Raw genomic sequence first — 18,219 nt, 5'->3', positions numbered from 1 at the left:
CCACGATCTTATTGAGTGGTGGAGCAGGCTCAAGGGGCCGAGTGGCCCACGGCTGCTCCTAATTCGTATGTTCGTATGACCATGATTTGCCTGTTAACTTATGTTTAATTTATGCTGATATTTGATTTGATTGTTAAATAATTTTATCGTTGGGTCGTTCAGTTAATTTAGTTCTTTTGGCTTGTTGGTCTCTACAGGGATTATAACAAATTAGAAATAGATATATGAAAGAAGTAAAAGCAAGATTTTTCTAATAGAACAAATACAATTTGCATTATTGGGTACCCTTTTCAATTTAGAAATAGATATATGAAAGAAGTAAAAGCAGGATTTTACTAATAGAACAAATACAATTTGCATTATTGGGCACCCTTTTCAATTTATTCAATCATATGAGGTAGATGAAATTATACTGTAATAAGTTTCAGTGTATAATGGACAATATTTTTTCTAAAATATGATAGAATAACAATCGCCACAGTTTAAAATAAAGTTGTTACTTAAATCAATAACATGGAAGGTATGAAGTGTTGGTACTGATTATTAATATGTAACATGTTGCTTTATTAAGAATATTAAAAATTACTGCACTGACAACTGATTTAAGTATCATCCAACTGTACAGACATTATATAAATCACTTGTGATTATCAGAATCAGAAGAGATCAGTAACCACAGGCTATGATTGATTTTACCAATTAGGAAACACATGTCTAATCTTCACTGAGTCCAAGTAAATCTAGAAGAAATCCTCAGCCGTTTATCCGTGTTCCACTACACCCATCAACTGGACAATTGCAGGTGAACTTATTGATTCCATCTACACACGTGGTTCCCAGTGGGCAAGGTTGCATGAGCTCACACTCATTGATTTCTGAAATAATATGAATATGTTTTAATTATCAACCACATTATGTACTGTTTCTAAAATAACATTTCACCCTTTTGAGCAGAAGAGCAATGTATAGAAGTGTAGACAATAGCCTTTTACTGCTGAGACTTGGATTCAAATCCAGAATGATCAGAATTAAGTCTCTGCTCGCTGTCAGTACCCTTGGTGTAGGTTTCATAAAAGCATACAGCTCAGAAGGTGGCCATTTGCCCAATATGTCTACATCAGCTCTTTGAAAGAGCTTACTCCAATTCTTAATGGAACCAAGCCAATAGCACAAAATCTGTCTCCCTCAGGAAGACTACAGGATGATGTATGTGAGAAATGGGCAAAATGGCAGTACAGTACGAGGTGCTCCCCTTATGTTGCGCCTGTGGCATGGAGTGTGACAGAGGAAATTTCACTCTGCATCTGGCTATGTTATGCCTAACCCAAGTTCTTAAAAATAGAAAATGTTCCATTGACCAGCACTAATTTAATTAACGCTAATTCTGTTAATTTTAATGAACAGAAAAACATTTCCTAAAAATACTATCATATTAGTACCCAACTATAACATTTTCTGGCAATTGTTATTTTTATTGTGTATTTGTATGAGCTACCACTTTCAGTTACTGTAGACATCAGGTTTATATGACTGGGCCAGTATTTATTTCCCATGAAGACAGAAGCGTTGGACGCCTCTGTCCTGTGATATTAGCAAGCTAAATATAAGGACAGATGATCAAAAGGCTGGCGGCTGATGTGCTTCAGCACATTGGGGACCCATTTCTTATTTTGTTGGAAGCAGAGGCATTCAATGTGCAAAGTGCTGAACATTACCCAGTGCAAGTGTCAAACATAAAGTGGGCTGGTAACCTGCATTTAATGCAGGTACTAGGCTCATTACTGCTGGAGCAGCCCATAAATGAATGAATGCTTAAGGTGAGGCAGGAATACGTTATAATACCAAACCCTGGGACCCTTGCCTGATGCCCTCAGCATCTCTGCTCCATATCTGGTTCCCCCTGTCTCCTCAGTCCAACACTCCATCTGGCTCCTTACCTTGTGCCCAGTGCCACTACCCCCACATTGACAAGCTGCCTGTTTCAAAGGAAGCAGCCAGAAGCTCTCGCTTAGCTCCTAGATCCTGGTATTCTGCCTATAACTATCCCATACATCATGATTGATATGGCAGCTTGACAATTCAAGAGCCAAGTTCAATCAGTTATTTTACCAATCTGCTGTCCTTTTCCCCTGAGGTCATCTTATATCCTCAACCCTGTTTGGTTGCTGCTCTCCAACAGCAGCCAGAGAGCCGAGTGCCAATGACCACATGCTGCACAACTACCCTCCTGTTGTTACTTCCACTTCCTCACCCCCGCTGCTGCCCCAATCCCAGTGCAAGACCCTATTAGAGGCAGGCCTACACTTGGAGCGCGCGCAAGCTATGCAAATAGCTCAGGACAGGAAATTGAGGGCACCTTCTCCTCACAGGTGCAGTAAACCACTGGTGATGCTGTGTCTGATGGGAGTGGGGAAAGGGGTGGCAGGCATGGGAATTCTGAAACAAAATATGTCCCATTGAATATGACTGCATAGTAGACTTTTCTCTCAATAAAATAAATTTTGCAATAAAAATTCTCTGACCTAATTCACAGGATGTCCCATTAAATCCTCCAGGACATCTGCAGAAAAGTTCACCATCCATATCCACACAAGTGCCATTATTTTTGCAGGGAGATGATTCACACTCAGCCCTTCCTGAGAAAGAAAAAATAAATTGGAGTTTTTATGTCAATCTGACATCAAGTGTAGTATAATGATTTCTAGATTTAGTACACATTATCCTGACAGTTTATTTTGGATAGATTTCCCTGCACATAGCCATCTCAAAATCTAGAAAGTACTGCTGTCAATCCCAGCAATACCTCCTCCACTCAAAGTGTTAGACCGGGGAACTGATTTGAATGGGTTGTGCATTGGACCATTGATCTTGCAACTGTAATTGAACATCCAATATTTCTTAACACTTGTCTACCTGTTTTCTGATGCATTCTGCCACTACATTTTACAATTAAGAGGACTACAAGTTATAATTGCATTTAAACTCATTAACTAAACCAATTTTCGCACGCACTAATGGATTGGTCTATAGGTCTGTAGTGTATTAGTGTTTTGAAAAGTGCAATATATATGTTTTGTTCACTTAAAGATACCAAACAGAATGATATCAGCACAGGGAGTTGGCAAGCAAAAGCAGGAAGTATGAAGAAACTGTTTAAATAAAAAGAGCCACATTGCTCGTGCAGTTTTAATTCTGGTCTGTCTCTGATTGTTTCCAGTCCCAAGAACCTAGCGCTGACGATGGGGATAATGCAAAATAAGAAGGTATGAATCTTTTTGGAGGGTTTTGTCAACAATCTGCAAAGAAAACAGCACTTTAGGTTGCAGGCAGCATTTTAAGCTCCAGACTTCAAGAAACACTCAGGATGTTCAAAGGCACAAAAGCTCTGATCGAACAAGCAGGCAAGCTTTACGGACAAGTTTCATCACTATTGCTGATGAAGATGGCATTGCCTATGCCGAATCTACACCCTTTTGTGTTACATTTAGAGCCATCCTCTATATTCCCGTGTTGACATAAGTGGCTGTGATGCTTTGAAGGGGCGATGATAGGTTTTCCCTTCACAGAGGAAAAAAGGCCTTACTTTTTCACTATACAGGTGAAGAATTAGAGCAAAATGACTATGTGACACTAATGTCCTATTTCATGCCAAAGAAAATACAATACATGAGACAATCGTCTTCAGATGTATGAGGCAAGAAGACAATAAGACAATTGATCAGCATTGCATGTGCTTGAGGCAACTAGAAGCCAAATACGACTTTGGTGAAGTTTAATAGATCAAAAGGGAAATAAGAACACAAACCATCAAAGCCAGAAAGTGCCTGAGAAAGACAGAAAGTTGTCAGACGTGCTGCAGTTTAGTGAGATCCCTAACGGTTCTGAGTCCAGAGCTATTGAAGTTGGGACTGCCAAAAACCACACTCCCAGTTCAACTCCCATGAACACTGATCATCATTGACATGCCAGCAAACCATCTGCAAAGCAACAATAGCAGTCTCACAAACAGAGTTGTGATGTGGCCAAGCAATGTTTCCTCTCTGATGATGCTTACCCACACTAGACAGAGTGTCCTGTTACTGGTAAACAGTACAAAGCTTGTGGAAAACACAACTATTTTGCTTGTGTTTGTCGCTAATCGGCAAAATCAACAACTAAGACCAATACCAACAGAAGGGTGCCACGTATGTGTACCACAGCAAAAGGGTGAGAGAATGTAGCCAAGGTAGAGGCAGATGACCTTACTGTTGTCACTGACAACTACAGCAGATACCCAGTCATGCAAATAATTACATCAACTTCAATGAAAGCAGTCATCTAAAAGTTTGACCAGATTTTCGTTTGTTTGGAATCCCTCAAGCAATGAGAAATGGCATTGGACCCCCATTCAACAGCAATGAGTTCAGTAAATTTGCCAACTATCTACATTTCACCCATTGAAAAATCACACCCTGTTGGCCAAGAGCTAAAGGCAAAGTTGAGAGATTTATGTGTACCTTGGGGAAAAAAAGTGATATGTACAGGTGAATGAAAGTCATGGAATCAAGAGCGACATCTCTTTTTTCACAGTTACAGAGCGGCTCCTCACTTGACTACTAGAAAGCCTCCAGCTACACTCAGCTGTGTACATCCTATGCACGCATATCTTCCTGAGCTACCCCCGCAGAGCTAATGATCAACATGTATGCGAACTCAATCAAGAACAGAAGAATTGAGTAAGAAAATACAGAGCAAAACATGAAATGTAGAGCTATACCACTAAAGCCAGGATATGAACTGCTTGTGAAACATGATGGTCACGTTGGAAAGCAAGCAATCTCTTATGACATACGACCATTTGTTGTAACCAACACAAAAGGAGCAATGATCACTGTTAAGTGCATTTCACAAATCATCACATGAAATGCATCATTCTTCAAAGTGCTGAAAACACCATTTGTAAGCATTGAATCTGTTTCTGACGTCGACTTCGCAGATGACGAACATGAGTTAAATGAGACCACGCCTGAGGTGAAAGAAGATGTTCACCCTACTTAAGTGACTATGGGCAGGATTTTACAGACCCGACACCAGCGGGCATCGCCACGGGAGGGATGAGAAAAAGTCTGTTAAAAGTCAACGGCTCTCCACATTTTCCAATCGTGTCTGCGATGATGTCCGTCGGTGTCAGGACTGGAAAATCCCACCCTATGTTACAAAGTGGACTATTTTCAGCTGGTGAACAAATCTTTCATCCTATTGTATATGACTAAGTGCATTACTCAATTAATACAAAGGTGTAATAAGTAAAATATGTAATTAGTTAAATGTTCAATTTATATTGAAGTTTATTGTTTACACTTTGGAGATGAATTATTGAAACATACTATGTCTCTCATTTACTATGAAGGAGAGGGATGTAGTGTATTAATGTTTGAAAAGTACAGTATGTATATGTTTTGTTCACTCTCAGACCATACAGAATTGTACCAGCAGAGGGAGTCTGCAAACAGAAGCTGGGAGTGTGAAGAAGCCATTTTACTAAAAGGAGCCAATATGATGCTCATGCACTTTTAATTCTGGTCCGTCTCTGGCTGTTTCTAGTCCCAAGAGGACTAAAAATTATTATTTTGTCAAGTAGGAAGTTAAACACATCAATTAAATCAATTCTTTCCAAAAACTAATGGAGTGGTCTATAGGTCAGCTGGAAAATGTCAAATACCAAGTTGTTGCCTGTTTTAGGTAGCTTTGCTATTCAGGGATTGACAAACATTTAGCTGAAGTGTTTAGTTAGTTCTGAGTATTGCCAGGATGGGACCTGACTCCTTCTCAGAAGTATTGTCTTGATTTGGAGTGCATATCCACAGAGTCCTTGAAGGTGGCAGGACAGGTGGACAAGGTGGTCAAGAAAGCATAGGGAATGCTTTCCTTTATTGGGTGAGGTGTTAAATACAAAAGCAGGGATGTAATGATGGAACTGTATAAAATGCTGGTTAGGCCACAGCTGGAATTTTGTGTACAGTTCTGTTCACCACATTACAGGAAGGACATAATTGCTCTGGAGAGAGTACAGAGCAGATTTACAAGAATGTTTCCAGGGCTTGAAAATTACAGCTACAAGGAGAGTTTGGATAGGCTTGGGTTATTTTCCTTGGAATAGAGGAGGCTAAGGGGTGACCTAATTGAGGTGTACAACATTATGAGGGGCCTAGATAGGGTAGACAGGAAAGACTTGTTTACCCTAGCTGAGGGGTCAGTTAGCAGGGGGCATAGGTTTAAAGTGATTGGTGGAGGGATTAGAGGGGGCTTGAGGGTGGTGGGCATCTAGAATTCACTACCTAAATTGGTGGTTGAGGCTGAAATGCTCAACTTATTTAAAAGGTACCTGGATTTGCATCTGAAGTGCTGTAACCTGCAGGGCTATGGACCAGGTGCTGGAAAGTGGGATTAAAATGAGTGGCTAGTTTCTTTTTTTCTCCTTTTTTGGCTGGCGGAGACACGATGGGCTGAATGGCCTCTTTTCGCACAGTAACTTTTCTGTGGTTCTATTTGATAGGCCACATAATGCCAAGTAGACCGTTAGACTACAGAACATAAATTTCTCTGTGTCATTCGCTCTGGAGACCTGAGCACACAAATCTAGGCTGACCCCCCGGTGCAGTACTGGAGTGCTGCACTGTCAGAGGTGCTGACACTTGGCTGCAACATTAAACTGAGGCTCAGTTACTCTCTAAGCCAAATGCAAAAGATCCCATGGCACTATTTCAAAGGGCCACGTGGTGTTATCCCGATGTCCTGGCCAATTTTTGTCCCTCAGTTGAAATCACTACAATAGATTGTCTGATCATTATCACGTTGGTGTTTATGGGAGCTTGCTGTGAGCAAACTACATCCCAAAAGTACTTCACTGGCTGTAAACTGCTTTGGAAAATCCTGAGGTTAAGATAGGTGCTATGTAAATGTAAGTCTTTCTTTCTTTCTTTCTGGAATGATGCAATCTTTAAACTATTTTTAATTTTAAATCAATTATTTATTTTGAAATAATTGCCTAGTGAGGAAAATAACCCTTTTAATGCCAGAACCTACTTTCATTCTTTAAAACAAAGGCTCTAGCTACTTTGGTACCTGAGTATTGATGAAAAAAAACACGTTGTCGAAGTTTTTTGGTCTACCACTCATCAGGACAATTGCACAATCGCTACCAACAGGATGCTGCTGTCAAGCCTAAAAGACATTCTGCCTATCACATAAATGAATAATGTATATGAATTTCAATGCCGGTGTGATGCTAGATACGTAGGCCATATGTTCCAAAGACTGGCGGATCGTATTAAACAGCATGTCCCTCCAGATGTTCATAAAAGCAAGGTGCTAACTGTACCCAACAAGTCTGTGCTTGCAAAACTCAAAACAGTGTTCCACATTAGATGTGATTCCACAATTGGACAACATTTGCTAAACAATTCTGAGTGTGCTGAGAATTACACTGACAACCAATTTTCTATTATCAGTTGGGTTTGCAGTGTGGCTCACTTACACGTGCTAGAAGCTACATATATTAATACATGGCCCTATCCTTTGCAGACAGAAAGAAAACGTACACACATTGTGCCTTTTTCAACTAAACAAGATAGGTGACAGCCATTCTCTGCTTCATTCTCCAGGGCAATGACTTGACCAATCACAATCAACCTGCCTGGTTTGAATTTAAACAAAGCTTGACAGTTAATTGTCAGTCATCAGTTAACCGGCACATTCTCCATTACAAGTATCTACCAATCAGTGTCTATTTGCCAACCAATCGGGACTCTTCTTATGCAGCATAAATTGTTGTTCTCTTTACATTTGGTATTCTAGCAAATTGATCTGATGAACGCAAGACAAAAAGCTTCAACAACAAGTGTCTTTTTTCAGCAATACTCAAGTTCTGCACTATCAAATGACTACTTTGGTATTGTGGTAAATTAGAAAAGACATACCTGTGTAGAAATCCCAGAACATTTCCTTGAAGAGAATAAGAAAAAAAATTACATGTTAAAAACCATGTACTTTTAAGGCCACAAATCAATTGATCCTAGTTAAACCCAGGCTCAGGCTAACCACAGTTTATTTGTTGCATACAGGGCTCAGAGTTACCCAGCATTTTTAAGATTGTTTTGCATCTGTGGCAAAGTGCAATGTCTGTGCATGCTAAAACTACTGTTTAAACACTAAGTACCCTTTAGTACGTTGTTCAAGTAGTCATTAATCAGACTAGAGTCTGGTCTGCACACTCCAATTAACAATTAGTCAAACAATTACATTCACTTTCCATACCTTAGTACAGTTGACGTATTTAAATTTAACTCTTTGTCTGAAAATGATTGTGTTCCTTGTATAAAGTTTCAGTTCACTCCCATACCAGTTATTTCTTTGGTCAGAAGGTAACCACACGTAGGTCTGCGTTTTTCAATCAAAAGCACATAAAGTCAGCACTTCAGGCCTGGTTTGTGGCTCTGAAATGACCCCACCAAATTTACATAAATTATTGTAGTGGTGCACAGATTCCCAACACTATTAGTGGGAGCTTTCCTCAAAGAACTGGCTTCAGCAGATTAAAGGTGCATGCAAATTTCAAAAAATGTGAGCAACAACATAATTAACTGTGATCCAAAGAAGTTCTGATGAAGAGTCATACGGACTAGAAAGGTTAACTCTGTATGCCTCTCCACAGATGCTGTCAGACCTCCTGAGTTTTTCCAGCAATTTTTGTTTTTGATCCAAAAAAAGTGGATCTGAGAGAAAAACAAAACGCTGGAAAAACTCAGCAGGTCTGACAGCATCTGTGGAGAGGCATACAGAGTTAACCTTTCTAGTCCGTATGACTCTTCTTAAGAGCTAAAGAGAAGTAGAAATGTGGTGAAATATATACTGTTTAACGTGGGCGGAACAGGTGAAGCTGGGTAGAAGGCCAGCGATAGGTGGAGGCAAAGGAGAGATTGCGAAAGATGTCATAAACAAAAGGTCAAAGGGTTGTTAATAGTGGTGGTACTGGCTAAAGGAGGTGCTAATGGTGACATTAAGAGTGGAAAGCAGAATGTGATAAAGGCAGCTTCCCGCTCTTAACGTCACTATTAGCACCTCCTTTAGCCAATACCACCACTATTAACAACCCTTTGACCTTTTGTTTATGACATCTTTCGCAATCTCTCCTTTGCCTCCACCTTTCGCTGGCCTTCTACCCAGCTTTACCTGTTCCATGCCCCTTAAACAGTATATATTTCACCACATTTCTACTTCCTTTTAGCTCTGAAGAAGAGTCATACGGACTCGAAACGTTAACTCTGTCTTTCTCTCCACAGATGCTGTCAGACCTGCTGCGTTTTTCCAGCATTTTTTGTTTTTGTTTCAGATTTCCAGCATCCGCAGTATTTTACCTTTATATAAGCGGATCTGAGAGTGCTGCGATAGAGCACACAACTACCAAGGCTTCATACTTCAATGTAGAGGTTTTCTTGGTCCACATAAGTAAAGGGTTGGGGGGAGTTGCTACCTGGCACCGAGGGGAGGAAGCCAACCCAAAGCAATGGTCCAAGCACAGCAAAATGAGGTTGCCTTGTCAGTCAATGCCGCTTCTACCAATTCCCCTATAGCAGCTCATAAGTAGTTCAGTGATCTTACCAACCTAGCCAAGGTAAGAGGAGACAGCCACGCCTTGTAACGGGCAATGTAAACAGCAAGTTTCATATTGCAAACATCTCCTTATTCTGAGCAGCTGAAATCCTCCAGTTATGTGATCAGAGAAAGAATGAATATGGGATAACAACAGTGAGAATGGGACAAAGAGGCTAAATTGAGCCTCAAAACCTAGTCCTTACTGTTTTCAAGTCATTTTCAAAAACCTCTCGGACCTCTTCTTTGGAACAAGTTTCTTCCAAACACTCTCTTTCCAGCTTCCCTTGTTTTAGCTCCTCTGCAAAAGAGTTAGCTCTGCGAAATCGAGACAGGAACCGCGCAGCAGCTGGCTTCTGTAAAAATACTCAAAAATGCATCCAAATTAGTAGAATTAATGTGGCTGTATGAATATATTGTAACACAGTAATACTGTTGGCTGTCAAGTGTTTTGTGATGTCCTGAAGTTGTGAAAGGCGCTATATCAATGAAACTTCTTTCTTTGCTTTAAAGTACGTCAAAAGTCAGGGTTCCAGGCTGCAATTTCACTAGATTTGTTAGCGCGCTGGTTTAAAATTTCACAGGATATAGGAAATCTCTTAAAATATTGAGGGAAGAATTTTTTTTTATTCATTCACGGGATGTGGGCTTCGCTGGCTAGGCCAGCATTTTTTGCCCATTCTTAAGGGCCCTTAAGAAGGTGGTGGTGAGCTGCCCTCTTGAACCACTGCAGTCCATGTGGTGTAGGTAAACCCACAGTGCTGTTAGGGAGGGAGTTCCAGGATTTTGACCCAGCGACAGTGAAGGAATGGTGATATATTTCCAAGTCAGGATGGTGAGTGACTTGGAGGGAAACTTCCAGGTGGTGGCGTTCCCATCTATCTGCTGCCCTTGTCTTCCTAGATGGTAGTGGTTGTGGGTTTGGAAGGTGCTGTCTGAGGAGTCTTGGTGAGTTCCTGCAGTGCATCTTGTAGATGGTACACACTGCTGCTACTGTGCGCTGGTGCTGGACGGAGTGAATGTTTGTGGATGTGGTGCCAATCAAGTGGGCTGCATTTTCCTGGATGGTGTCAAGCTTCTTGAATGTTGTTGGAGCTGCACTCATTCAGGCAAGTGGAGACCACTTCTCGTGCCTTGTAGATGGTGGACAAGTTTTGGGGAGTCAGGAGGTGAGTTACTCGCTACAGGATTCCTAGGGTAGAATGTTCCCCCCGTTTGGGGGTGGGAGGGGGTTGTGCGGGGGCGAGTGGGCGCAGACCCGATCGGCACCCCCAATCAGGTCCGCGCCGCCATTTTACGTGGGCAGGCCATTTAAGGCCCGCCCAGCTTGACACGTACCCAGAAGCGCTGTGCACTCCCTGTGTGGGCAGGGGGGGAGGGTACCCTGAGTCGAGAGTGTGCTGTTTCGCGCATGCATGCGAAAGAGTGCAAGAATCCCCCTGAGGCACCTCTGTGATAAGTTTTAAAAGGTTAATAAAGTGGAGAAATAATTTTTATGACATGTCCCCTCATGTGAAACTGCCACAAGTTGGGACATGTGCATTAATTTTAATAAAACTTTGTGTGAAAATTTAAAATCATTCATGAAACCTCATCCCATCTGTGGATGAGGCTCCATGAAAAATGCAAAGGCCGCCTGGGCTCTTCGCCTGCCCGCCAACCTTAAGGTTGGATGGGCAGCTCAGGTAATTGTTTAATTGTTTTTTTAAATGGCCTTAATAGGCCTTTGACAGTTCCACCGAACTGAAAATCTAAATGACGCACGGTGATGCCGGGAAACACGCCCAACATCACTCTGCATCATTTTACACCTCAGCGAGTGGGGTGGGCCCTAAGATTCAGGCCCTGGTCTCTGACCTGCTCTAATGGCGAATCCAGTTCATTCTCTGATCAATGATGTTGACAATGGGGGATTCAGCAATGGTAATGCCGTTGAATGTCAAGGGTGATGGTAAGATTCTCTCTTGTTGGAGATGATCAATGTCTGGCACTTGTGTGATGCAAATGTTCCTTGTCACTTGTCAGCCCAAGCCTGGATACTGTCCAAGTCTTGCTGCTTTTGGACATGGACTGCTTCAGTATCTGAGGAATGGTGAATGTTGCTGAACATTGTGCAATCATCAGTGAACATCCCCACTTCTGACCTTATGATGTAAGGAAGGTCATACATGAAGCAGTTGAAGATGGTTGGGCTGAGAACACTATCCTGAGGAACTCCTGCAGTGATGCCCTGGAACTGAGATGATTGACCTACAACAACCACAACCATCTTCCTTTGTGCTAGGTATGACTCCAACCAGCAGAGAGCTTTCCCCCTGATTCCCATTGACTCTTGTTTCGCTAAGGCACTTGATGCCACACTCGGTCAAATGTTGCCTTGATGTCAAGGGCAACCTCACTCACCTCTGCAGTTCAGCTCTTTTGTCCATGTTTGAACCAAGGCTGTAATGAGGTCAGGAGCTGAGTGGCCCTGGCGGAACCCAAACTGAGCATCAGTGAGCAGGTTATTACTGAGCAAGTGCCACTTGAGAGCACTTTACTGATGATGGAGAGTAGACTCATCAGGCAGTAATTGGCTGGATTGAATTTGTCCTGCTTTTTTGTGTACAGGACATACCTGGGCAATTTTCCACTTGGCCGGGCAGATGCCAGTGTTGTAGCTGTACTGGAACAGCTTGGCTAGGGGTGCAGCAAGTTCTGGAGCACAAGTCTTCAGTACTATTGTCGGAATGTTGTCAGGGCCCATAGATTTGCAATATCTAGTGCCTTCAGCCATTTTTTGATATCACATGGAGTAAATCCATTTGGCTGAAGACTGGCATCTGTGATGCTGGGGGCTTCTGGAGAAGGCCGAACTGGATCATCCACTCGGCACTTCTGGCTGAAGATTGTTGCGAATGTTTTAACCTTGTCCTTTGAACTGAATTGTACAAAGTTCCTTTCAAAATGATTTTGGTGCTAGAGTACTTTGGCCTCATATGGTTAAGTCAATAAAATGACTGAACCAGTTGTTATTCATTTATTTTCTGTTGGTTAACTGCAGAGACAATTTCAGATGACAAAAAGACACAAATAACCATCTTCCTCACAATCCTGTTCATTATACCACATTCACTTTAATCTTTTCAGTTATAACACAAGCTTTGTTACAAAGCTCCAGAAACTTGGTCCACGACCTTTTATTTCATTTTATGCTGTCCATTAATTTTTGCTGTGATATAGAATGTTAATTTGAATGCATTACTCTTTTTAACACAATAAAAACTTGGTTGCTACAGATGTGGTGTAATCAGGTTGTTGTTAGCCTGATACCCAGAATCTGTGTATTCAGGCCATGATTTTAACGCCAGGTGGGTTTCTAGTGAGTGGGCGGCTGAACATGTTAGAAACGCACTGCAGCAGAAAACAGGCCTAAGCAACTTTAACTTATTAACATGCTGCCAAGTCCACTTCACACCCTTTTCTGCAGAGAAACAAGTGGCCCATGATTGCCTGTTGACATTCATGTAGGTGTAGAAAGGGGGATTCTGAGATGATCTCACAGGCAGGAAGGAGGAGGGGGGAGCCTGGGGCAGGAGAGGCCTCAATGTTCCTTGAGCTCATAGGAACACTCATTCTCCTTCCAGCATCATAAGGAAAATAAAAGAACTTATCTTAAATTGTCTCACCTGGTCCAGGATCCCCTGCCTTGACTTCACCTGGCAGAAAAGCCACACTCAGGCCTGTGGTAAATTAACAGTTGGAAATGGATGACATCGTTGGTCTCTAATCTCCAGATGCCAATGAGGACCCTGACTACATTGCATGGGCTGCTCAGCTGCCCTTCCGGAGTCAAACTCATAGGAGGCTGTAGGATGGGTAAGTAATCAGGGGCATTTTAGCTACATGTCCACCTAGTTTCCACTGGACAGGTAGTGTTGAAATTGTCATTCTTCCAACTAAAATGCTTTTTTCTAATTGCTTAATTACGCTAATGGAAACCATTCCAAATACCATTACTCTGGTATCACCCAAAGCCAACAAAAGTTAGACACAAAATTTGGAATCATTCATGTATTTACACAAAAAATTAACTTTAAGAAACAAAATTGTTAACCCAATCCTCAATCTCAACTATGCCTCCGGGGATGGTGCAAAACAGAGGCACAGGCAGTTCATGGGAGAGATTGAAGACCTGAGAGTTGCTAACTGCCAGTGGTTAATGGGCAGTGAGCACAAGAGTCAAAGTGCCAGAGAATGAATCAGATCACCAATCTATTCTCAGCCAGGGACTGACTCAACACCACATGCGGGAGCAACAGAGGGAACCATAAAGAGGGAAATACATCAAAAAACATGGGAAACCGATTGTTTGAAGAATTATTATGAAAAGTGTTGATACTTACAGTCATTTGCCCAACAGCCAATGAAAAGCAATGATATTATCCCATAGCTCAAAATGATTCTCATGTTACTTCCAAAATACCTACTCAAATTAATTGTCTCGGGAGAAACAAGGAATATTGCACAAGATAATTCTACCTCACTCAAACTGATGTTCCACTGTTTATATAGTCAAGGTTTTTTTTCCTGTTGTTGAAATGCTTTGGTTAATAAATAACCCAACTATTTTGAAAGGCTTTCACAAAGATTCACAGAACACTTAGTCCAGTATTGTTGATATAAGCAAAGAATATAATTTTGTGTAATTGTGCATTGTAACTGCACCTCACAGGGTGGAATTTTACTTGCCCCTGGGGTGGCAAACTAGGAGCATTGTGGGGTGGGGCCACATTGGGGTGTCTCTTCCATGCAGTGCCATCCCCGGGCCACTTTACCAGCAGCAGGACTGGAAGCATAGCAGCTGCCCGCCGAGCGGAGATGGGCAGCTAATTTAAATAATTAAAGGCCCCTTGAAGGGGACATTTTGAGGGGCTGCTGGCATTTTGCTGGCGGCAGAGGTTGCAGCCAAGGTTGTCCCCCCACAGCCCCAACGTCGCCAATGCAGGGGTTTCGATCACTGGGGCTGCCTGCCTGGCCCTGGCAGAGAAAAGAAATTTCTGTCTCCCCTGCGAGGGTGACTCAAAATGGAGGTGCCCCCTTGTTCTCTTTGCAGCCTCAGCGACAGCCGTCTCTAACGGTGACCCTGCCAAAGCTGCAGGGCTGCTGGCCCTCTGGCTGAACTGGGAGCGTGGAAAGCCAGCTCACCATTCTTAACTGGCCAGGCTCAGTCGTGACCAGCTAAGAGGCCGCCTCCAGGAAAACTGGTCCTGCAGACCCACTGCCCATCCCCGTGGACTCACACTCACAGCCACCAGCTCAGATACGTGGACTGCTCGCATCTTAGAGGACCGCGTGGAAGTGGGATAGCTACATGGCGAGACGCCGAGCATGGTGAGGAGGGAGGGGGGGGTGCTGTAACCAGAGGAAATGATAGCACGGGTGCCAGCTCACCAGAGGGCAAGCTGGCACACAAGGTCTGCTGCAAAAGACTCAGGTGAGGACTTGGAATGGGCCTGGCTACAGAAAAAGGCTGAAGGGCGCTCACACTGAAATGCTTGGTGACCTGGGACGCCTGCAGTCAGGTAGAAAGGGAGAAGCTGGCACCAACTTGAAACAGGTCTTTGCTGAGAACTTGGAACCCATCCTTTCCAACATGGAGCAGATGATGAACTCCATCAACACACTTCTGAATGCAATCATGGGGCAGCTTCTGATGGGCAATGTCTCAGGTTCCACACAAGCAGCTTCCAGCAAAAGACTGAGTGCTATCATGCAAGTTCAGACTGCTGTCACCATGGCTGTGGACCAGCCATCTGCCCAGAAAGAGATGAGTGTATTGCTGAGGCTCTGCCCTGCAGTGGCTCCTTGGAGCGCAAACATGCTGTCCTCTCTCAGGATGTCAACTTTCATGATCCCACTCCTGTCCTTGCTGTTGTCTGTTAGCCAGCCATCCCAGATTGCTGCCTCCCATGCTGAGATGGCACAGTCTGAAGCCAGGCCCCTAGGCATAGGACATAGGACTCAGGAGCAGGAGTAGGCCATTCAGCCCTTCGAGACTGTTGTGCCATCCAATTAGAGCATGGCTGAACTGATTGTGGTCTCCTCTCCACTTTGCCGTCTGCCCCACCATAACCCTTGACCCCCTTGTCTATCAATAATTTGTCTAACTTTGCCTTGAATAAATTTAATGGCCCAGCCCCCACAGCTTTCTGGGAAAGAAAATTCCACATACGAACGACCCTTTGAGGGAAAAAATTTCTCCTTGTCTCCGTCTTAAATGGTAAACCCCTTACTCTTAAACAGTGTCTCCTGGTTCTATCCTCTCCAATAAGGGGAAACATCCTCACAGTATCTACCCTATCAAATCCCCTCAGGATCTTATCTGCTTCAATAAGATCAACCTTCATCCTTCTAAACTCTCATGGGTAAAGGCCCAACTTGTTCAACTTTTCTTCATAAGATAAGCCTCTCATCCCAGGAATGAGTCAGGTGAACCTTCTCTGTACTGCTTCTAGGCCCAGAGCTACAGGGCCCAGGAGAGAATTCACGGGCCCTGGTGCTTCTCCTCTTCCCGGGCCCCTTTAGATCCCTTTAGTTTACAAAAAATGTTTGCATGTCGCTTTTTCAGGAGGACCATTCCTTTAAATGCCACAATATCATTTTTAATGAGACTCCCCTCCCCAACCAAAATATAGCAATGATGTCCTGATGCCTCATGCTGATGGGCAATGAGCAAGATGAAGGGCTCCACAGGCACTTGCTGCTACACATTTACATTTGAAAATAAAACCATGACACTGGGTCCAAACTCAACCTGATGTCTAATGGGTTGCTGCAGGTGTTCAGTGCGATCAGGAGACAGATCAAGACTTCACCTTTGAATATTTCTGCCACTGTCACATTGATAAAAGTCCCAAATCCCTCATAACTTCAATGCAAAAAGGGGCAAGACAATTGCAAGTTTGCATCCTAAGAAACCAGTGCCCATAGATCCCAGCAGTGCAACACTGATGGGCTACTGTTGGTCAGATCACTACGAGCCAAGTATTAAGATCTTCTCACTCTCCCTTACTGATCCAGCTTCCTCCCAGCTCCCTCCCCAGATGTGCCGGATCTTTGCAGACAAGTTACCTGTCAGCCAGGGTGGGGAGTTCTTCTGAGTTGAAGTGTTATGGCACAGGGGTGGTATAACACTGCTTTAATCTACCTACAAATTCTTGATCCACACTAGTTGGGCAAGCAGCTACACCAAGAGCTGTCTTTTTCCTCTGACTTATTTGAATGGGCGCGATAGAGTCTCTCCTAGAGACCAGTTTAACCCATGCAGGAGAGAGGGAAAGGGAGAAATACCCCGCGGAATAGCTTTGTTTTGGCAAACTAAATACATCATTCCTATGCTTACAGTGACTTAAGTGTAATTTAATGTAATACAAAGGGTGGAATCGTCCGTTTCCGTTTGCAGCAGACATCATAGCGAGTGGGAGCAGAAAATATCAGGAGATCGCAAACATCGTCTTCACATCGTTGTAAAAACAGTTTGCGATCATCCACTCCACCCATCAATGGCGGGCCGCATTTCTCACCGCCACACATCAGGAACCTAATTTCAATACTTCAGCATCTCATTATAAGCCACGCCGACGTGTTTCAGAACTGTACATAAGCGACATGCACCTGGTGAGCTGCACTTCGCTTGAGACTTCGAGGTTTGTTTGCCTACCTTGCTTCAGGCAGCACTCATAGTTATCAGTGCCAGGCTTCACAGGCAGCACCACATCCCTTTTAGGGGGACTCATGGACCGGTCTCTACCTACTAGACCAGCCGTAAGGCGGGGGTGGCTTTTCAACAGCTGAAGGGCTAGGGCTTGCTTGGGAAAGGGGAGAAGAGGCCTCAGGCAGGAGAAGAGGATGCAGGGTGAGGGCTGTACTGGGGAAGGGGGGGTATCCCAGAGTTTGTGTAGGGGCACATGTTGATCTGTGCAAGTGGCTTCAAGATGGTGAGGGCTGAGGAGGCAGTCTCCAGAGGAGATGAGGCCAGACGGAGATGTGAGGGTGTGTGTGAGAGAGTGAGTGGTGATGTCCCTTGAGCTGGCAGTGAGTGAGATGCCAGTGATTGTGCGATGGCCTTGTGAGTGTATGAGTTTAGAGTGATGAGATGGCTGCCGTACCCTGGTGACACAGTTGAGATCATTCATCCTCTTTCTGCACTGGATGGCCAACCTCTTCTGTGCAGTTTGACACTGACCACCACTGCCACTGCCTCCCAAGCCGGAGTGGTGAGATTTCTGGACCTCCTGTGGCCAGAGGTGGGTGGAGGACATCTTGGAGGGCCCCCAAAAGGCATTCCAGAGACGGGTCACAGAACTCTTCTTGACTTTCAGGGTCATGACTGCACTGGAGTAGCCCTGGGCTGCAAACATTGAGAAGTGTTTGAGTGACTGCAGTTTAGATATGGCACCCGAAGTGAAGAAACGGTGAGGTAAAGACGTGGAGGGCAATTCAGAGGCCGCCCGCCAGCGAGACGGCGCATTTCCTGTGGCTGCATAATTAATGAGGCATAAAGCAATCAATACGGCGCAAAAAACCCGTCATTGTGGGTAAAACACA

The 18,219-nt window shown here is 43.6% G+C and overlaps 1 protein-coding gene across 1 annotated transcript; it reads right to left on the bottom strand.

Moving 5' to 3' along the window:
* Positions 1-359: 359 nt before the first annotated feature.
* On the bottom strand, positions 360-14,173 carry LOC144683494 (coagulation factor X-like). Its single transcript, XM_078546555.1, has 5 exons — positions 14,016-14,173; positions 9,837-9,997; positions 7,959-7,983; positions 2,523-2,636; positions 360-875 (listed from the first exon to the last, which is right to left on the bottom strand). The coding sequence occupies exons 1-5, from the start codon at positions 14,077-14,079 to the stop codon at positions 754-756; spliced, it is 486 nt and encodes a 161-aa protein (XP_078402681.1). The 5' UTR covers positions 14,080-14,173; the 3' UTR covers positions 360-753.
* Between the last annotated feature and the right edge of the window lie 4,046 nt (positions 14,174-18,219).

Source organism: Cetorhinus maximus, chromosome 8 (assembly GCF_964194155.1).
Source record: "Cetorhinus maximus chromosome 8, sCetMax3.hap1.1, whole genome shotgun sequence".
In the NCBI taxonomy this organism is placed as follows: domain Eukaryota; kingdom Metazoa; phylum Chordata; class Chondrichthyes; order Lamniformes; family Cetorhinidae; genus Cetorhinus; species Cetorhinus maximus.
Note: the sequence above shows the minus strand (reverse complement) of the source record. Positions and strands in the feature narration are given on the sequence as shown.